Source organism: Gavia stellata, chromosome 1 (assembly GCF_030936135.1).
Source record: "Gavia stellata isolate bGavSte3 chromosome 1, bGavSte3.hap2, whole genome shotgun sequence".
NCBI classification, from domain to species: Eukaryota; Metazoa; Chordata; class Aves; order Gaviiformes; family Gaviidae; genus Gavia; species Gavia stellata.
This window is the reverse complement of record NC_082594.1, coordinates 132,022,083-132,042,892: the sequence shown is the minus strand read 5'-3', so window position 1 is coordinate 132,042,892 and position 20,810 is coordinate 132,022,083. Positions and strand designations below refer to the sequence as shown.

Here is a 20,810-nt window from a genome sequence, read left to right as displayed (position 1 = left end):
CTTGTTACGAGAGCGATGCTACTCTGTCTTCAAAAGCACTCGGTTGGAAATGGCAGGGAATGAAAAGAACTTTTTTAGGTCTTAGCCTTAGGAAGGTGAAGCCAAAGTCTCTGTTCAAGCAGCTGAAGTCTGCGTTCTCAGGAGCAGGGCGGCAGACCTGTGGGACTCTCGCCGGAAGGCGTGGATTCAGGATACGTGCACAGATCCAAGTGGAGACTGAGCAAGCACCTGGAAGAGAGCGGCTGGGGGTTATTATATACATCAACTGCAGGCATACCAAATCCTTGGCTGAACATGTGTCAGAACCTGGAAAAGCGTCAGAGAAAAGTATCTTGTGCCCTTTGTCAGCTCTTAGTCCCTAAGCACCAACTTGGCAAGGGCTCCGTGGGCCAGTAGCTCCGCCAGCTCCATCTTCTGTTATTGCAATGGTTATTGGAACGGCCCTCAAACTGCGGTGGGAAGGTCGCCAAGCTACAGAAGCTTCTTCCAAGACTTGTCCCTTCGCAGCTCGTCTGAAGGCACAGCTTAAAAACCTTCAGCTCCACTGAGGCTACTGCTAGGTCGCTCTGTAAGCCTCAGTAGTCCTATCTGCAAATCATCCGGCTCTCGTCGCGACCCTGTATTAAGTCTTCACCTTCCTTGTAGCCGCGGACTTTTGGCTCCCGGGCTGTAATTTAGAACGCCTCTCTCTTGCGTATCTACATGATCTGACACGAAAAACTTTTATTAATGGCCTGCATCACCTTACGAAAGGAAACTGAAGTTCAGCGTCGGTGTGAACCAGCCGCTCGTCACCCTACTCACCACGCCAAACGCCGCACGGAGAGGCTTCTCCTTCCTCTGTGTCCCAAATTAAAGAATCCTCCCCTCTGATCCAGCAGGCTTCCCAAAATCTTTGGGGGGGGAAGGAACCCGGAGGCGTTGGCTGCTCTCGGGGCTGCTGCTGGAGCCCCGTTTCCCCCCCGGCCGCCGCTTCGGGGGCTCGCTCGGGTTCCCCCTCGCGCCGCGCTGCGTGGTGGAAGCGGGCCAGCCGCGCCATTATCTTAATTGCGGGGACAGCGGCTTGACCGGAGCCAAGACTGCCGCGGCGGAGGTTGGAGGGCGGGAGGGGCCCCGCGGCCCCCGCCCGTCACGGCGCCAGCAGGGCCTGGGCTCCGGGGGAAAGCGGGGCGGGTCCCCGCCTTCAGGCCCTGCGAGACCCAGAGGGGACCGCGGCGGCAGGGCCTCGGCCAGGGTCCGGCGCCAGGCCGCGGGAGGGCCGCGGCGGCCGCTCAGGCCCTTTCGGGACCGGGAGAGCGGCCGCGGCGGGACGCGCCGGGCACCCACCGGCCCTTCCGCAGGGGCGGGGCGCCGCGCGGCTCGCGCACGCCGAGGGGCGGGTTCTGCTCCCATTGGGCGGCCGCGAGGGCGGGGCGGGGCTTGTCCCCTCGGAAGTCCGGAGCGGGGGAGGGAGGCGGGGCTCGGCTACACCGCCGTCTTCACAGGCCGCCTCGCTCCGGCAGCGCTGATTGGCTGCGGGGGAACCCAAAGGCGGTGCTGATTTGCCCCTCTCGGCGAGTCCTTCCTTCGGCCACTTCTGATTGGCTGTTGGCTCTAGGGGCGGGGCCTCGCCGCCTATAAATGCGGGTGTGCCGGCGGCGGCTGTTCCGGCGCGCAGCTGGGGGGTGTCGGTGCGGAGCGGCGCGGTGTGCCCGGGGGTCCTGGTCCGGCTCGGCGATGTGAGTGTCCGCCCGGCCGCGGGCGGGCTGCGGCGGGCGCGGCGTGGGGAAGGCGGGTGGGTGGAGCGGCGGGGAATGGGCCCGCGCGCAGCCCGTGTCCTGCCCGGCGGCGGGGCCGAGTGGCGCATTGCAGCAGCCGCAGGCAGGGCCGCCCGCACCGCCCCCCCCCCCCCGCGCGGTCCCGCTCCCCCGCCCGGGTCCCGCCGCCTGAAGGGGGGGGGTGTGCGTGGGGGGTGTGCGTGGGCCGCGCCCCACCGCTGATGCGCGGCGGCCCGGGGGGCCGCACCCCCCCCAGCCGGGGCTAACCCGACCGGCGGCCGCCACTGCGCCGCGGCTCCCCCCCCCCCCCTCCCCGGGGTGCCCCCGCGCTGCCTCCCCGCCGGCGCGGCCCCGTCCCCCTCCCTCCTCCCGGCGCTTGCGGCACGCTGCGGGCCGCCTCCCGGTCACCTCCCCGGCCCCTGGGAGGCCGCAGCGCCCGGCACGGCCGCTCCCGCAGGCCCCCCGCCCCGGGGCCGGCCCTCCCCGCCGCTCTCCGGGGCCTGTCCTTGCTCCGAGCTCGCCTGCTCCCGCTCCCGGGGGGGTCCAGGGAGTCTGCGGCCCCTCGGGGCTGCTGCTGACACTGCCCCCGCCGGGGGCACCGGGGTTCAGGTGCGTTTTTTTGGGGGGGGTCCTCTCTCTGGAGCGGCTGACTGGGTTTTCTCTTTGCCCGTGTGTGTCTTTCTCCAGGTCTGACCCAGCTCAGCAACCTGCTCCCGGGGCCCCAGAAGGAGGAGCCCCTGGTGGGGGCCCCCCCGGGCCCCCCCCCAACCTGAGCAGCAACCGTCGGCTGCAGCAGACGCAGGCCCAAGTGGAGGAGGTCAGTAGCTCCGCCAGCCGCCCTGGCTTCCCGCGGGCTGCCTGGACTCTTCTCCTACCCCTCTGCAGCGGCGATGTTCTTGACAGGCGTCTGTTGCTGAGGGGGTGGATGCTCTCGCCACGCCAATGCTGGAAAACGCTCAATACTCCCAAGTATGATGGCAAGACCTATAAAGAGGCTGGAGGAGAGATTGCTTTATGTTTAAAACCTGCTTAATTCCAGATACGACTTCTAAGGAGGAGGCCTGTTAGATTTTTGGTACCTCCTATGGTCCATCCCTTACGGAAATACAGCTGTACAGCATCCAGAACAGCTCTTAATCCCTGCCCGCAGCTTCAGGGGATCGGTCTGTCTGCAGGCTCGGGGTGTGATGTGCGGGGGACCTCGCCCGAATTGCCAGGGTCGGTGTCTGTGGCGTGGCTGCTGACATGCAGTAACGCCTCTATGCCTCGCTGCGGCAGCAACATGTAGCTCTAAGCTGTCTTTGCAGTTATCGGGGAGCGAGCGTATGATTATTCTCATGGGGGGGATGGCTCAGGCTTGCCGGATTTGAGAGCTTTTTAAAAAGAGGTGAGAATGTGGTGGCTGAGGACCTGGTTTAAGCGTACTTGAACTCATACTTCAACAGGGGGTCTAGGATTTTTTTCCCCCCACTTCAAAGGAGGCAACGACTTGAAAGCTGTTCCTTATCCTGACCTTTATGCCTTGTTCGGGGCTTTCACTTATTAGTATCTCAGTGTTCGTTATTGGCCCAGTCGCTGCTCGTACTTTTTCAACCCTCTTTACCAGTATAACTGCTGCTACTGTTCTTCCTTCTGCAGGTGGTTGATATAATGCGTGTAAATGTAGACAAGGTGCTGGAACGAGACCAGAAACTGTCAGAGCTAGATGACCGGGCAGATGCACTTCAGGCCGGTGCCTCACAATTTGAAAGTAGCGCGGCAAAACTCAAAAGGAAGTACTGGTGGAAGAACTGCAAGGTGAGTTTCCCGGTGCCGTGATCTCCTTCATTAGAAGGAAATCGGGCTGGTCTTCTGCAGGGCTTTGAGAGGGTGCTTGGGGCTTAATAACTATTTCAAACGTGCAGGATTCTTTCACTGTGGAAAGACTTTGAGGCCTTGGCTGCCCTACTGTCAGGGTCTGGCTTATGTTCCCTGTCTGTCAGGGAAGATGTGAACTTGTCAATCTGTTCTGAGTATTATTCTTTGCCAATCTCTCTCTCCAGATGATGATCATGATGGGAGTGATTTGTGCCATTGTGGTGGTGGTGATTGTAAGTAAGTACCGAAAAGCCCATGATCAAAGGTGAAGAAGCACCAACTCTAGAGTACTTTAAACTCTTCCTTTTCGGTTTGAGATCTGGAGGGTCTTGGTTGCATAAGTGTTAACTTCAGTCCTCGGGGAAGGGAGGTGGTGGTGCTGGAACTCCCACACCAACTGTGGAAACCATATGCTTTGCGTAGTACCGGAAGGAGCTGGGGGTGGCCATCATTGTAGAAATGGGAAATTCTGTCTGCCAGGTCAGGTAAACCTGTAAGTACGAGGGGCATTTACCCTGGAGCGGGTGGGTTGGCAAGTCCATTCCCTGGTGGGGGATTTGGAGGTCTCTGGGGGACCTTTGGTGTAACTTGCCCTTTTGTTCTTTCCTTTTTTTTTCCTCTTGCTTTGTCTCCAGTCTACTTTTTTACTTGAATGTAGCTCCTTCAGTCTGCAGCCTACTGTCCCCTGTCACCTTGCCTGTCTCTTCTTGCCCCTGACTCTCTCCTTCCCTTCCCTTCCACCTAGCTTCTTCATTGATTTCTTTATTGGTTTTAATTTGTCTTCTGTATAGGACTCTGAAGCGCTCTACTGAACATGGTTAGACTCTTCAACAGCTGCTGCAGCTTTAGGGAGGGTCATCTGGGTTTAGAGGAAAGGGAAAGTAGAGGAGGAGTGGGTAGCTATTGCTCCTGCTCTTCTGCAGGGAATTTTTGTGGTTTATCTTTGGGTGTGAGCTTGTCAAATAGTGCCTGTGTGGACTCTAGCAAAATAAGAATGCCTTAACGCAGTGCCTTTGGGGATGAAGGACTTCAGCATGTGAGATTCTTTAGTGTTCTGCCTAAAAAGGGTGGCAGCATGACTTAAACTTTTCATTGAGCTTCTGAAATAAAGGCTAGTATGTGTTGGTCAGTGACTGTGAGCCATCTGACTGAGCTAGCTATAGTCATCTAGATTTCTTTAGCTGTGGAGAGATGAGCATTTAAAGAAACGATTTATTCTGCCTGTCCTTATTTTCAGATGACTTGCTGTCTGAACATGGCCATTTCAGTTGTTATAAAGGAGAGCCTACATGATTACCTCAGTCAAGTGCAACAGACTGAACACAGTTAAGTGAAAGAGTTTTATCACTATCAAAAAGGCATGTGTGGGAGTAAAACCTCCTGCCAGAAGGAACAAAAGGACAAGAGTAAGGAGTCTGGTGGGGGGTGTCAAATATTCCTTTCAGCTATGCAGACACAAGCCAGGACCCTGTGGCTTTCTACTATCTTGTAGCTTTCTGGCAGACTTTGGGGTAGTGGCAGAGTGGAACGGGTGTTTTGCTTTTGTGTTACTGGGTTGAACGTCAAAGGAAGTCCACTACGTAGCAGATGGAGGTGAAGGAGACTGGAGGTATTCCAGATGAGACTGAACGAGCCACACAGCTTTCTGATTATGAATACCTGTTCTGTTTCTGCTACCACAAAGCCCTAACTTTCAGCAGGAGTTAGAAAATACTCGGAATGGTTAGCTAGGGATTCCAAGGGAAGTGCTGCTCTGGGCATGGGTGTTGCAAAGTGACATCGGATGTCCCAGTTTGGCAGCTTAGATCTCCGGAGATCTTGCCTGTCAAACTGAAATCCTCCTACTTGCTATGGGTTCTCTTGGATTTAGATCCAAGGTGGGCTCTGCTGGAAGTAAACTTGCAGCATGGAACACTGTGGCTTTCTGTAAGTGATCTCCTTGTTCTCCTCCTTCAAAAATAACAAGAGCCATGAATTGCTTGAGTGTGTTGTCAAACCTGGGGTTAAAAGAGCGGCCCTGTTCCTCAGTTTCTGCAGAGCCTTCTGAGGAATGTGCATCTTGTCTTTTTTTACAAGCTGAGCCGTAGCCTGTAATCTAGACTGGAAAGAGGGTACTCCTTTAATTTAGGAAGCTCTACCTCGGTTCTAGAATACACTGGGATCTGTCTAGGTTTAAGAGGATGCGGGGAGGCAGGGGAGAACATCGCTGGAGTTTCCCAGATGGGCGTGAAGTACAAAAGCTGGGAGGAGCAGATGCTTTTTGTTTCATTGGGTGTGCTGGGGAAGCCCCTTTCCTCCTCACAGGGCATCTGGGAAGGGGCTAGGTTTTGCATGCTCACTTCATGCCCCAGCATTTCATTTGCGCTGAGTTCATCTCCCTGCAATTCCATCCCTCTCCACCTTGGGTGAGGGCAGAGATGAAGATCTGGAGTGAAGCAGCCCTCGTCCCCTGAGCACTTCCCTAATTCCCTGTGGAACTGAGATGTGATGGACGGTCAGAAGTGCATCCACTGAAGAGGAGCCAGGGCCTGCTTGTACTACTTACTGCTATCATTTTAGGGGGTGGGCATACAAGCTTGAGGCCCCCAGACCAGCAATTCTCTTGAACTCTTCTAAACAAGCCTTCGGTGCCCCATTCCTCCTGTTCCTCTGGGGGCTGAGGTCCCCCTAGGCTGTCTCTTCTATTTCTTTCTCTTAGATGTTGTATGTTGCCTCTTCTGCTCCCTTTCCCCTCCTTTGTGTCTCTATGCATGGGCAAAAAAAAAAAATCACCAAGGCCCTCTGAGTAAAAGCAAGGGACTCTGCTGTCCACAGCATTACAGCCACTCACGCACGTGCAGTTGATTTCCTTCCTCTATAAACACAACTGTAATCTCTGGCATGTTATAGTGATCAGCTCATGTACTTTAAATGGTCTCTAAGAAACACAATTCACCACCGTACCGAGTCTGTCTGGTCTGTCAGTGGGTGGGGAGGGGCTGGGATACCAAATTCTTCTTGGAGCATCGTTTTTCCTGGTCACTTCCATATTCTACATGCACCTGAAGTTCTGGCCTGCAAAGCAGTGGGTGGCCTTCCATCGCAGTGGTGGTGGTTCCAGTTGTACTGCAACTGTGTGCTGGACTGACACCGGGGTAAGTCTAACGAGATGTATGAACCGGCAGCTCTGGGGGAGGAGGCTGCCCAAACCAACTCTACTTCCAGCCACCAAATGTCCAGCCGCCCTGTAAGGCACGGGGAGGTAGTCCCCTGAATTGGGAGGGTGTGTTGCTCGTAGCTGTGCTTCCTCAGGCTGTGCTGCCTTTGGGTTTCAATAACCTATCCTCAGGTCCTTAAACCCAGAAAATAATTCTCCATTGGGGTTGGAGTGGTGTTGGGACATGCATTCACGATCCAAATGGAGAGCTGCAAGAGCAGGGTGCTGTTCTCAGCATATCTTGGAGCATGGCTGGAATAAAGGTAAGTGCCCCCTTGTTTTGCTTCACTGTACACTTAAAACTGATTAAAGAGAAATAATGGAGCTTTGTCCGGTGCGGACTTACTTTAAAATGAGGTACTTGTGCCCTTATCTGCCCCTGCTGTTACAAACTTCAGGTTGTAAAATTCCCTGTGGTTCCCTTACGATGTCTTAAACATCACCAAAATCGTACCAGAACAATGCGTGGTCAATGGGGAATTTGGAGCAGCGCAGCCAGGCTAATTCTTTCAAAAGGTGAAAGCCTTCCTGGGAAAGGAGGGTGTCTGGGCTGGCTGGTGGATTAAAGCGGCGTGCGCAGTCTAAACTTCAGCACAGATCAGCCCTGTGCAACCTGAATGAACTAGTTGTGCTACAATTCCTGCCAAGCCATGTGTCGTCTTCCTGTTAGTTCTCAGCCTTGTTCATGTAGGGGGGTTGGAAAAACTTCTTAGATGCGTTTCTGGAGCGTTTACGCAGCCTCTAAGTCCCCGGCCAAACCTAGGGACTTGAGTGCTGGCTTCCCGAAGCTGGCCAGCTGCTCTGGAGCACAGAGCTGGGGCTGAAGGTGCTGCTGAAAGTTGCCCCAGGGTTGTGCCCAACTCGTGAGTCACGTTGCACGTGTTTGCAAAGGCTTGCGTGTCTAATCATAAATCCTCCAGCAGGCGTTTAAAGTACCGTGCTCTGCTGGAAGCTCGCCTTTCTGAGGCACTGTGCTTCGGAGCATCAGCACCTCTGCTGCTTCTGCGGAGTCGGCTATCCTGGACAAAACACGGTTTTAAATGTGTGCTAAAAGCAAGGTCGAGGCTTTGGCGAAGTAGTTCTTCATAGGTCTTGAAGTTCAAGCTCTGTCTTTGAATGTGCAGCTCCTGTATCACCTGCTTCATCCCAACACCTTCAGATGTGGTGGGGGTAAAGTAGGGTGCATGCTCTCATTGGGGGTGGGATGGGTGTGTTTCTCTTGTCTCAGCTGGAGAGTAACTGACGGTGGGGAAGACAAAAGATTTTTCTTGGGAGTAGGAATGCAGCACCAACACTTGTTGCATGGACCTAGCTTCCCTGTGAAGTGACAGAGGTCCCTGCTTTGACGTATCCCCTGGGGTTGGAAGCCTTAACTTGGGGAAGAGAGGCAATAAAGGGGAAGTACAGAGGTTTTTGTCTTTGTTCTGACCTCTAAGCAAATAATTACTCTCCGAGAGATGTAACTGGTAAGGATATAGGTTTTACAAAATAGGCATCTCAGCTGTGTCTGTTGGCTATGTGAGTTCAACCCCGTTTCTTCCAGTTTACCTACAGTGCCTCCCCTTGGACGAAGTAACTGGGTCCCTTCACAAAACTTCCCCTGTTTACAGGCCAAAATAAAGTTGCACTTCAGCCTCCGTGCTTCTGATAATCTTTGACCTATTTTTTGCCAGAGAGTTATTCAGCACACCCTTATTTGCTCCCCAGGTTTCCGATATAAACAGCCACATACCATCCCTTCCTTCAGTGCCTAGACACACTAAATGATTCTTGCAGAGGCCAAAATGACTCTTTTCATGTTCTCTCCTGCCAGGCTTCTTTTCCAAAAACCCTTGTACTACTTTTTTATAAATTTGCCATAATCTCCAGATACTAAGCTTTTTTCAGTCCATTGCCTTTAAGCATGTACTTGGATGCTGAAGGCTCTTTTCCTCTCTTGTGCTCACAAGGCGCCTTTAAATACAGCACAGTGTGGTAAGTATAAAGAACTGCGACACTGAACGCAGCCATCCCTCTGGTGTATTCCTGATCTCTCTGGTTCTCCTCTGTCCTTTCACCAACAGCACTGCTGCCCTTTTCATTTCTTGCTGTAGCACATCTCCACCCCTGAGATTTTACTGAACCTGTCCCAAGAGCCTGGCAACCCTTTCCTCAAATTCCTCCTAGTTTTGACATCGATCTGCGCAGACGAACCTTGCACCCATCTGTCTGGCTTCTCCAAGTACTCCAGCAAGCAGAGTTTAGTTCTTGTAAATGTATTGCTTATTTTCTGAAGCAGGTGTTTTTCTCATTTTCTAGCTTCTCTAGACACTTACGTTGTACTTCCATGCATGTCTATTGCCTTAATTCTTATGAAAAAATAGTTTTGGTGTCTGTCAAATTGTGACTCTCACACTTTTAAGTTTTCAGCAGATAGCAGGGTATGCCTGTCCTTGTGTTCCCTGCTTTCTCAACCATCCTGTGCTTAGTTTTTGACCTTCTGGAGGGGCTGGCCCCTTCTTCCCTTTCTTCCAGTACTTCTTTCCATTTCCCCAGTCCCACTAAACCTTTCTCAGGGGTTCTCAGATCCTCCAAATTCACCTGATCTCACAGCTGGAACCCTCAGAAGTGTCAGTCTCCCTACATTTCCCAGACTGTCTATCCCTTTTCTCTGCTAGCCCATGAATTCCAAGTGCCATTAGCCCTCAATCAGCTTGCAAACCTCTGCCACCGCCGCGGTCCCACCGACACCGGGGCCCTTTATACCCTGTCTCTGGGTTGTTCCGTGTCCCCGAAGAGCCCACTTCTCTTCCCTTGTATTTCAGCAGCACCAAACACTTCCACAAACCCTCTGCTATTGTTTTTACGCTCCTAAACGCTCATCCCTCTTCTTCCTCTGTAATTTCCCCGTCATATAAACCTTCCTTTTTCTCATCCTCATTCTTCTCCTTAAGCATGTGGAACTACCCGCTTCTGTGCTGCTTACTCCTGCAAAACAAACCACTCAAATACTCCAACTCACCCACAAAATGATCTTCTCCTGTGCTTTCTTTCCCCCTTCAAGCACTTGTATTCCTTCTTCTCTGCTTCCCCCTGCATGACAGATGCCCCCAGTCCAAAAAGACACTTGTATTTCTTCAGTGTCCTACGACCCACAGTTGCTCCTTGCATGTTTCCTGCATCCTCCAAATAACTGCGCTATGCTCCTAACGTACCTATGACTACTGAGCATCTACATCCCCATAACTTTCTCCTGTACAAATTCACCCCAGCTCAGACCTGTAATTTTCCTTTTGCTGACTGACGAATCCCTCGAAATGCACGCTTTCTCCCCTTTTCTGCAGTATTTTGCATTGTCAGCGCTCCATTTTCCGCACTCTCGCTCCTGCGCCACTGGACTCGCCTCTTGTTTTCAGCCCGACCGAGCTCACATCTGCCGAGCTGATATTTTGTGATCTTGTCAGCCTACAAGAAGCGTAGGGATGTTTCGGTTTCTCCCAAGACGGCCATTTTTGCACTGATCCTCAGGACAGGGAGGGCTAATCTATTTACTAACTTGTTTAACAGCTTCATGTTTGTACAGGCTTTCAACTCTGCATTTACAGCTACCCAGAATGGGACCATTGCTTTGAGTTCATCTGTCAAAGCCCATTTTTTTGCATTTTAACACTTTTACAGAAGAGAGAGGGAATATGGTGCAAGCTTCCCCTAGGGAATACATCACCTTCTTCTACAGCTTTCTCTGTGATGCTGAAGAGAATTTAATGTTCAAGTAGTTATGCCTCTGATTAATCTTCCTTTAATTACCCACTTAACTATGCGTGATGCAGTGGGTCACATAATTTTATGGTTATCACAAGGTACTGCGTGATGTGAAGAATCGTGTCTTACTCTTTGGATATTCTGGAAAGATCATGCTCAAAGAATCATCATATGTTTATGATATATACAGAGACTGTTTTGGATGTTGCACCTGCTCTTTCTCCTTTCTTAACTTGGAGGTGATTTTGTGAAGCAAACAGCTTTATGTGTCCGGTGTCAGGTTTTTACTTCATTTAAAATCTCCCATAAACACAGAAAGTGGATTTTTTATGTTTGTAGAAGTCCTGATTTTTTTCCCCGTGGGGTCCTCCCGGGAGGAATACATGTTCCCCACCTCTAAGTGCCCATGGTGGCAGGGCTCTCCCTCCTGCCAGGCTGTCCCCCTTGCTGAAGGACACCCCCCGAATCGCTCGCTTCTATTCCCAGCAGAGAGACATCGTCTCCCCTTTCAAACAAGGGGCATCAGCTGAGCACTGGGATAAAGTTTGAAAAACCATGAATATTTGTGTAATAAAAGAATATGATAGTGTTCATATCTGTGAGAAGAAAGAAAATCACTCTCTGCTGGGCAGTGAAAAGTGCATTTAGGTAATTAAGGCGAGAACAGTACAACAAGCTTGTATTTAACATCTCAAAGGGAAGAATGAGGCAACAGTTTATATACTGCAGTAAAATCCTCCAGCTTCCCAGGGGCGGTGCATCTACCTTAATTTTTAAAATATCTGAAGTTTGTGTTTTGTTATGATCAACTAGTTTTTAAATTCAAAAGAGGCTGTTTGCAGTGTGTTTGAGTACATGGTACCACAGGTCTTTGCCTAAACTATATGCTTAAATTCTGATATCTGTGTTTGTGTCCGGTCAAGTGGGTAATCCTGTTTGTTAAGGACATCACCCTTGCTCTCTTGATACCACATAAAGTGCTGTGTAAACACCATTGCAGCAGAAGTCTGAGCATTTGTGAAAAACAGTATGGCAAGCTTACTGTGAGAAATACGATGTGTGCGAAGATCCCCAGATTAGTTCCTGGGAAGAGGACTATCTTTCTCCTGGCCTTGATTGCTTATGTGGTCCATTCCAATAGGCTAAAGCTTTCCCTGAGAGGATCTTAGATGAAAGCTTGCAGCACTTTGTGTTTCACAATCCTCAGCAGAGCCTCTGTGGGGGAACCAGAGAAGGGATGAGTGGAGCAGAGCATGCCTGGCATGACCTGTGCTATTCTGATCCATTTTTGCAGGACCTTATGGCAGCAGAGATACTGTTTGGGAGGTTTTTGAGGGTGTGCATAGCCACTTTGGTTCCATAGCTCCCATTTAGAGATGAATTTATCCCGAACGCTCTGGCAAACAGTCAAATGACTGAACATACGTGTGTATGGTGCATCACAAGGAAGGAGACTGCTATACAGCCAAGATCTGCCAGTGCCACACAGGCAGCTTAAAAAGGGAGACCTTATTCTGTCAGGGGTGTTTTGTCCCGACCTGAGAGTAAAGCAAGTGTCAACCACCTCCCCGGAGTATTGTGCATAATGTAGATTGAGGTGATGTCAGTGGCTGTCATCTCTCAGGGCTGTACAAGTAGACTCTCCTCGGGGGGAGGAGAGGGTGAGTGGCTTGGGATCACAGAATCACTAAGGTTGGGAAAGACCCGTAAGATCATCAAGTCCAACCACCAACCCAACACCACCATGCCCACTAAACCATGTCCCGCAGCACCACGTACACATGTTCCTTGAACACCTCCAGTGATGGTGACTCCACCACTTCCCTGGGCAGCCTCTGCCAGTGCTTCACCGCTCTCTCCTTAAAGACATTTTTCCTAAAATCCAGCCTGAACCTCCCCTGGCGCAACTTGAGGCCATTTCCTCTTGTCCTATCACTTGTCACTTGGGAGAAGAGACCAACACCCGCCTTCCCACAACCCCCTTTCAGGTAATTGTAGAGAGTGATGAGGTCTCCCCTCAGCCTCCTCTTCTCCAGACTGAACCACCCCAGCTCCCTCAGCTGCTCATGAACTAGGAAAGAGCAATCCGTTTCCAGCCTTAGGGAAAGCTTAACAAAGCTCAGCCTGTTGAGACTCCATTCCTGTCCCTCGTCACACCACAGAGAAGGCCAGTCTCACCTGCCAAACCTCTTTAATTTACTACAGACCAGAACTGTGGCAGCATCCTTGTTGCAGGGAAAAGAAAGCACGAGTGCATGCGTAAGTGTGCACGTGTAAGGAAACCAAGTGGACATCTCCCCTGTACATAGACTAGGTCAACTCCCATCCCTGGTGATTCCCAGAGCAATAGTATTTTATGAGACCGAAGGATTCACCTACAGTAGTGAAAGCAATGAACCCAGGCCAACCACAGTGCAGTCTTCTGCTATGGTCCAGGTAGGGCACCCCAGAAAGAAGGAAACGCGGTCCCACAGAGAAAGTGTGCAGCCTCTGCTCCAATTGCCACCCATCCGAACTGTGGAATGAGCCACTGCCTCACTCATGTCCCACCTCACCATCCCTGCTCGGCCCACGTGGTTCCAGGCTGTTGTAGGATGGCAGCATGGTCACTACAGCCTCAACAGTGAAGCGGTGCGGAGCACTGAGACCTGGCGCCTCGTCTTGGAAAGCAGTGTTATTGTGACTGTTTGGAGGGGGTCCCGGTGGAGAGAGCTTCTGCCGTGAACGGAACCAGCGTAAGGCCAAGATAAAGGTGATGGCGATGAAATCCAAAATCAGCTCTGCAAGCTCCATCACAGACAGGACAGAGGATCCGAACCAGAGACTCCACTGGTTCCCAAGCTGGGACAGCAGAGTCACTACCTGCAAGAGATGGAGCAAGGGCAGTGAGGACAGCCCTCGTTCCGGCCTTTTCCCTCCCTGCCTGCTCCCACTAGCAGTGTCCCTGTGGCGCGGGGGGGTTCCTCCCGCCCTGCCGCAGGAAAAGAGACTGGATAGCCAGCAATGCTGCCGGAATGAATGCCTGCCAATATGGAGGGACGTGGCAGGGGAAAGGGTGGCTAGAGAGGACATGGCAGTAGAGCGTGTACCGTGAAGGCTGGAGACTCCCCGTTGGTCTTGTAGTTCCACTCCTCAAAAAAAATATTCACTTTGGCAACTCCGTTCCTGTAAATGAAAGATGGGGCTCAGTAACCCCCAAATCCGCAATCCCTGTGTTTCTTCACCAAGCTTGATTGTCTTCTCTGTCCCCTTCTGCCCCGCCGTCCTCCTCACACACATACCACCCACAGGCTTTGCCCTGTCTCCGCAGTTCCCTCATTCTGCACAAAATACAATCTTAACTATTTTCATATTAGCAGCTGACCTTTTCAGACTCTCCACTCGGATTCCCAGTTTATCTCCACTCTGACTCAAATCCACTGGCCTTGTCCCACGGGTCCCATGCCTAATCTCTTCCCATCGTTAATTTAATCTTAACTCTGATCCCCTGACACACACGCTCCACTGGGATGGTTTCTGGTTTGGACGGAACCTCTGTTTAGGGGCTCTCACCTCTTGGATGTGATATTGTATTTGTTCTGTTGTGAAAGCATGTAAAAAACCCAGTCCTGAAATGAAAGTGCAATAAATTGCGTTATGTGACCAGTCACCTCCTGTACGTTTAGTACCAGTTGAGGAAGGACTAAACGGGAGTTCAGAGCACAGCTGGGGAGCCAGGAAACCCTCTCCTTACCTCTGAGACAGCAGAAGGCCAGCGGGAGTATCCAGCCGACAGCTGGTATTCCGTCATTCTGGAAGACAAGAGGCCGTGTTAGCTGTTGAAGCTGTAGGAGCCACAAAGCCAGGTCTCTCTATCCCCAGGCACACCTGGAAACTCCCTCCCATGCTGAAGTTCTGCCCACTTCCCACCCAGCTCCTGCGCAGTCCTCGGGAGCTCACCCCCAAGCCGACACTGACGCTCCTCAGCCATTTCGGCTTCCTGATGGGAGAAATACCATTTCGGGTTGCAGCTCAGCTATTGACTCAAGCTTTTGCCCTGGTCAGCGAACGTTTTCTGAGACCTCTAGGAATAAAGAGTTCCCAGTCTACCTGACCGACGATCATACTTACTTGCAAGGTTTCCGACATTTGTGGAAACAGCCCAACACGTCAGCTTTGAATTCAGCCAGGAGTTTGTAATAGCAGTAGCCTGAGCAGCAGAGAAAGTAAATCCAGGTAAGCTCACAGAGTCTGTATAGGAGAGGTGATGTGTGACAGCGAGGGGAATCCAGAGGAGGTTTCCTTCAACCAGCTCAGAGGGACTAACCATCCAAGACAAGAGTCTCTTTTGGATGTCCCACACCAGGAAGCTCACTGAAGACAACGAGGTGTAGTGGGACATGAGGTGGACCAAACAGGTTCAGGTGGGCATGAGTTTTACTATTCCTCCTGTCCACTTACCCCAGGCTACGTGCTTTGTGTAGTCACAGTACTCTGCTCCAGCGGGTAAGGGATAGAAGTAATACGCACAGCCGCAGCGCTCTACCATGTTGAGCTGGAAGCAGGAGCGAATGCAGACCTGGGAGGCATATGAGGTGGAAAAGGCTGAAGAAGGGCACCAAACCTGCTGCAGCCTGTATCACATCATACTATCAACAGAGCCCACGGACAAGCGCGGCTGTTAGGGGACTGAAGTGTTTCAGGGAGGTAGGGAAACAGGCTGGCACAGGACCGGTGATAATGAGTTACCTGTTCGGTGTAGCGGGATGAGTACAGGTTTTGCACTGGCACGTCACTGCCGTCCTCTGTGCAATCGCTGTAACTGCCCCCAAGACGCACAGTCATCTCCTAGAATATCAAACTGTCATTACACGGAACCACTGGCACTTTGCTGTTCTCTTTCTGCGCTTCCATGCCACACACTGCTTGTCCATCAGCATCTGCTCTTTATGCCTTCCTCGGGGTGCCAGCTCCCCCTGCTTTCCTCCGTTTCGTTGTTCACTGATAAATTGCTGCCAGACGCTTCTCGTCTAGTCCAGTAAGCTGCTCTTCTTCCCCTCCCTTCACCCCACGTGATTAATCCCCTCCCTTAAACATACACTGGGTCCATGACAACCCATCCGTATCTATCCACCAAGTTAAACTTCCCCCATAACCTCACGTCCACAGCTCTTACCCCCGCTGCTTCCTCACCTTTCTCATGCTGATGGAGGTCTCGATACCCGGACGCACGTTGAAACCCCCATCGTCCATGAAGGCTGGCTCATTCTGATCGTGGACCATGACCCTGGCTCCCGTCACCGTGGACAACAGAGGGATGAAATCATTCTGTTCGGTGCGCACCACCAGAGAGAGACCTGAGGAAATGTCAGAGAGCGAGAGAGGTCATGGCTGGTCATTGTGCAGGAGAGGAGAGAGAGCAGAATGGTTAGAAGTGGGTCACTAAGAGATAAAGGAAGAGAAACATCACCCAGGGATGCACCAAAGCTGGGCAGCAATGGGAGGGTGCCTGGAGAGAGGCCAGAGACAAAGCTGGAGGCTCCAGGGGACGCCAGAGAAAACTGGGTTTCTTCATTGTGGCTTAGAAAAAGCAGAACTGGGAATGGAGAGAGATTTCATGGAGAGACTCAGAGCCGGATGGAAGAAAAGCCTGGAGATCGGGCCTGGAGAGGCTGAGAAACACAAACAGGTCAGTCGCTGGAAAGAGGAAAATGGGGAAGGAGGAGGTCAAGACCAGGCTCTCCGGAGCACAGCGCTAGAGCTCAACAGGGGACTTCAGGAAGGGCCAGCACTGGTCCAGAGGGAGCAACGAACATCAGGATCAGGCACTGATGGGAGAGAGAGAGTTCAGAGGGGCAGCAGCGAGGGACAGCCACGTCCGTGAGACAGCCACCTCCACCCGGGTGAAAACAGAGCTTGGGCGAGACAGAGCAGCGCTGCAATCCGCCACCGCCAGCAAAAGCACGGCACGATGCCTGTAACTCCTCCTGCGAAAACAGAGCTGAGCTGTTCTCCTTACTCACCAAGGAGTGCCTCTCACCCACCGTTATTGATCCCAGGCAGCGAGGAGGTCCACAGGCTGCTGCTGTTGTCGTTAAAGGTATAGCAGTTCCCATACAAGGGATGGTGGAAGTGGGTATAATTCCTGAGACGGGAACAGAAATATTCACATGGGGTGAGACGGGCTGCGAAACCAAGGGGAAGGGCTTTCTGCAGGGAACAACTCTGTTTTCCACCTGCAGGGAGAGGGGCTTACAGCAGCAGATGGGCAGTATTTGTTATGTAAACTCACCCCAACGGGGAAAAGCAATTAAAATGTGCTGTAAAAAACGTCCTGGAGCCGGACAGGTTTTCACACCAGGTTTTTCATACTGCTAACTCCCGAGAGCTCAAATGGGTTTTAGCAGTACTAGCAATTACTGTATTATCTTCCTAATATTGACAAAACCCTTAGCTCTTCCTAGCCCTTTTCCTCCCGTGCCGATGAGTTTCATTTCACTACCTCTTTGGGGCTTTTTGCCCAATAATGGCAAAAGAGAAGTGGGATATTGTTTTTACTGTCTTTTTGTAACGACCCACTCTTCTCCTCCCGTATGTGGGCTGATATGCACCACTTCAGCACTGTAGAGAGCAGAATAAAGAGACTTCTACACTGCACATCTGTACCCACTTGGGGGTTTGTACCGGTATAACCATTTCAGTTCCGTGAAACCCAGGAGGAGAAACCATCCTCTGAGGTCCATAGTTTCAGGTCACAGAAACTGTGACCCTGGTGGGTACAACCCACAGGAAAGACTCATGAGACATCACCTGAGACAACGGGAACTGAACAAGGAACGATCCCACCTTGGGAAAGAGGTTCTCTAATGCGGGTTTCTTGAATTCCCCTCGGACCCAGGCACAAAATAGGGGTGTTGTTAGGAAGCCACGGTGGGACGTTTCCACCACTTACGCCTTGTCACATGTTGCTTCATTGAAGCGGCAAGCATAGATGAAATTCTCAAAGTCAGACTCATCCAGGGCTTTCGCATCAGGCATCTGCGCCAGGATATTGATATAGTGAAAGCTGTACCATTCCCGCACGGCATCCACCCCCGAGGAGTACGCCTGGTGGAAACAGTCCTTGTTGTTTTCACTGCACTGTTAGGAAAAGAAGGAGAAAACCAGCCGTGTCAGGGAAGTCTCGTCCAGGAGTCGAGGCCGTGTCTGTGGATTAGCTGTGCTCCCTCAGCACGGGCAGGAGATGAACCCAAGGGAGTGGAAGAACTCCGCACCGAAAGGCGATCAGCAGGATGGGGAAAAGCAAACCCAGGGCAGCTCCTGGGTGGAAGGGAAATGCCAGGTGAACAAGCAAGGCTGAATAAAACCCAGGAGGCAGCAAGTCGCAGTGAGGTGTGCAGGGTGATCTACGGCACAGAGACTCTACGTGGTATAAAACCAGAAGCTTTAAATTCTTGCGTGGGGAGCCCTTCCTTCAGGGTGTGTCCAGAAAAACCTTTGTGATCCTGTGGGAGCTCCAGTTAAATGGCAAGCGAATAGCTTCAGTCCTTCAGTGCCTTTTTAAATGCAAACACCAAGACCCTAGGGCGAAGAAGCTGCTACCTAAGAGCAAATGGGACCATGACCACATTTCGCATGGCCCACAGCCATCCAATACCTTCCCCTTTGCTATACTGGGCAATGCTGCGGTTGATGTTAATAAATGGCTCTCCAAAGGCAACTGCAAGGCTGATGTAGCCTTCAGGAAGGACAAGGTTTCCCTGCTCTACCTAGGAAAAGACGGGCACTGACGTGGACAAGTCTCCTGGGGCCCGCATGGACACGGACAGGCCTTGGGGAGCGGGATTGCGTTGGGCAAAGGATTCAGCTCTACCTATATCTGTCATTAGCAAAAGCTAGTTCAGATTAATTAATCAGACTTCTACGTAGGGAAGGGCATGGCCAAGGGTCTAGCAAGACAGAAGCAGCTAGGCAGAGATGGGAGTGGGTAGGACAGAGGTTATCTAGGGATCTCACCAGAACAAAGCCTATTTTCCAGTCGTTCTTGTCCACTGAGGGACTGTTCTCTGGCAAGTTGACTAAGTTATCCCGCTTCTGCCTTCGCAGCGGATGGCGCTGGACATGATGGAGCAGGCTCCTCGAGCTACGCTTTCGCGTGGACAGCGTGGACCCATCGCTTCGTGCCAGAGACATGTTGTAGTCATAAAGGTCTAGCAGCGTCTGATGGGTGATTTGGTCCAGCTCATCCAGCTTCTTCCGGATGGCGCTGTACCTATACGGGGGGGAGAGAGGAGCCTGAAGGTTTAGGGCTGGATGCACATAAACAGCTCGGAGTAAGATGTGCGGCAAACCAAGTTTGCTGGGGTGATTCAGGGCATTCCTGCTGCCAGCTGAAAATCCATCCCTTTGCTGGAGGCTACCATCCTTGTAGGAGAGATGTGTAAACGCATCTGCTTTTGCCCTGTGGCAGTTTACAGGGCAGACGGCTAAAATACACCACCGAGCACAGCTTCCTAAACTAACATGCCTTACTCTAAACGCCCCGCAGCAGCAAAGGCCTGTGAAAAGTGTCCTTTCCACCAGCACTGCTACAAAACGGGGCAGTCAAGGACGACGAGGAGAACAAGAGTACGTGCTTTTATCCTACCCCCGCAACAGTCAAGGCAGTGGACGGCTCTGGGAGTCTATTTCTTACCTGTACGGATTGAGGGTGCACAGCGTCACGGCTGGGAAAGTCAGCCTGTCGGAGTTGAGGTTGAGGTTGAGGTTGACGGGGTAGCTGAAGTACTCCCTGTAGAGGATCCCAAACTGCCAGTACATTAAGCCGAAGGTGAGAAAGAAGAGAACGGACCAGAAGGCTGTCTTCATCTTATTCTTTTTGGAGCACACCAAGCGGATAGCCCCGTGGATGGTCGTGTTGCTGCAGAAGAACTGGAATAGCTCCTGGTAGGAACCGTAGAATTCGATGAGACCCTCCCGCTCCTCCTCTTTCTGCTGCTGCTCCTCTTCTTGCTTACATTGCCTGGTTTTCTCCCCTTCTGGCATCTTCCCTGTCTTCACAGACCCACCCTACAGCAGAAACCCAGAATTAGGGGGTGGCCCCGCAAGACCGCCGCTGCGGGAAGCCGAAACTGGCTCCGCATCCCAAAACATCGGTGCTTTCACCCCCTCCTCCCTGACCCCCACCCCACGCACACGTCCCCCCAGGTGACGGGGGGGGGGGGACACAGATCCTCCCCCACCCCGTCCCTCCCGTCGCCCCCGGCCCCCCCCGGACTGACGCGAGGCACCGTGCCCATGGCGGGCGGCGGGGCCGGGGCCGCTGTGCTCTCCCCGAGCGCTGCCGGCTCTCCCGCAGCCTCCCCGGCCGGGCTGGGACCGGTTCCTTTCCAGTTGGAGCCAGCACCCCGCCCGGCTCCGGCCCCGCCAGCCTCTCCCCGCCCGCCCCTCCTTCCTCCTCCCGCCCCGGCCCCTTCCCCGGCCCCCCCCGGCGCCGCTCCCGGGGGAGAAAAGCCTCTTTCTTTCAACCCCCCCGTCTCGGCGGCCGAGGGGCCGGGGGGGGCCGGGGGGGGCCGGGGGGGGCCGGGGCGGTGACCTTGGCGGCGGTCAAGGCGCGGCCCCCGCGCTCCGGGCGGGCGGCACGGCCACCCCCGGGCCGGTCCTCCCCGACGGGAGCCCTGCCCCGGGCAGGTACGGCCGCGGAACAGCCCGTCCCTCCTCCTCCTCCTCCTCCTCCTCCTCCTCCTCCTCCTCCTCCTCCTCCTCCTCCTCCTCCTCCTCCTCCTCCTCCTCCCGCCTCCGTCCCAGCGGGCAGAGGCGCTGCGGAAAGAGTTGGCCGCGCTCGCCCCGCCGGAGGCAGCGCCGGCCGGGACCCCCCCCCCCGCCTCCCGGGGCGGCGGGAGCCTGCCCTGCCCTCGGCTGGGGTGCGCACACCGCGGCGGTGAGGGCTCGTACGGGGCTTAAATCGCCCAGTGCTGCTTTTCAAGGGCAAAGCCGAGGTAGATGGGGAGTTGGGGGTGAGTTGTGCAAGAGGGCTGGGGCGAGGCGGGCGGTGGGGACTCGGTGATACGCGTGAGGCAGCATCGCCTTTGCTGCTTCATTAACGAAAGAAATCTTTCGTCTCCGCAGCTGCCTGGCCCCGGCCATGCGCTGGGAACGCGTTTCACTGAGCCGTGCCTGGGAAAGCAAGGCCTCCCGGCATTACCCAAAGCCTTGCGGCGTTTCCGCAGACCACGGAAAGGAACAGCCGTGCCCAACCGTGACCAGGAGCCCCCAACACC

The 20,810-nt window shown here is 53.2% G+C and overlaps 2 protein-coding genes across 2 annotated transcripts; one reads left to right on the top strand and one right to left on the bottom strand.

The window, feature by feature from the left end:
* Positions 1-425: 425 nt before the first annotated feature.
* VAMP1 (vesicle associated membrane protein 1) lies at positions 426-3,883 on the top strand. The gene is made up of 4 exons (XM_059823489.1): positions 426-454; positions 2,445-2,574; positions 3,396-3,554; positions 3,800-3,883. The coding sequence occupies exons 1-4, from the start codon at positions 426-428 to the stop codon at positions 3,881-3,883; spliced, it is 402 nt and encodes a 133-aa protein (XP_059679472.1).
* A 9,108-nt stretch (positions 3,884-12,991) lies between these two features.
* On the bottom strand, positions 12,992-19,829 carry SCNN1A (sodium channel epithelial 1 subunit alpha). The gene is made up of 13 exons (XM_059821628.1): positions 19,812-19,829; positions 19,226-19,599; positions 18,547-18,802; positions 17,483-17,670; positions 16,575-16,675; positions 15,724-15,887; positions 15,280-15,378; positions 14,992-15,109; positions 14,662-14,740; positions 14,285-14,342; positions 14,104-14,159; positions 13,641-13,716; positions 12,992-13,413 (listed from the first exon to the last, which is right to left on the bottom strand). Exons 1-13 carry the CDS (start codon positions 19,827-19,829, stop codon positions 13,087-13,089), a joined length of 1,914 nt encoding a protein of 637 aa, XP_059677611.1. The 3' UTR covers positions 12,992-13,086.
* Between the last annotated feature and the right edge of the window lie 981 nt (positions 19,830-20,810).

What these genes read in the sequence shown, in the direction of transcription:
- SCNN1A (XM_059821628.1), bottom strand. An exon ending in GGAAAATAGGCTTTGTTCTG is followed by an intron (nt 17,671 to 18,546) that starts GTGAGATCCCTA and finishes TTTTCCTAACAG; the next exon opens with TGCAGTGAAAACAACAAGGA. An exon ending in AAATGTCGGAAACCTTGCAA is followed by an intron (nt 14,343 to 14,661) that starts GTAAGTATGATC and finishes CTTGTCTTCCAG; the next exon opens with AATGACGGAATACCAGCTGT.
- VAMP1 (XM_059823489.1), top strand. Translation starts at nt 426, where the DNA reads ATGGTTATTGGAACGGCCCTCAAACTGCG. An exon ending in GGAACGGCCCTCAAACTGCG is followed by an intron (nt 455 to 2,444) that starts GTGGGAAGGTCG and finishes GTCTTTCTCCAG; the next exon opens with GTCTGACCCAGCTCAGCAAC. An exon ending in CGCAGGCCCAAGTGGAGGAG is followed by an intron (nt 2,575 to 3,395) that starts GTCAGTAGCTCC and finishes TTCCTTCTGCAG; the next exon opens with GTGGTTGATATAATGCGTGT.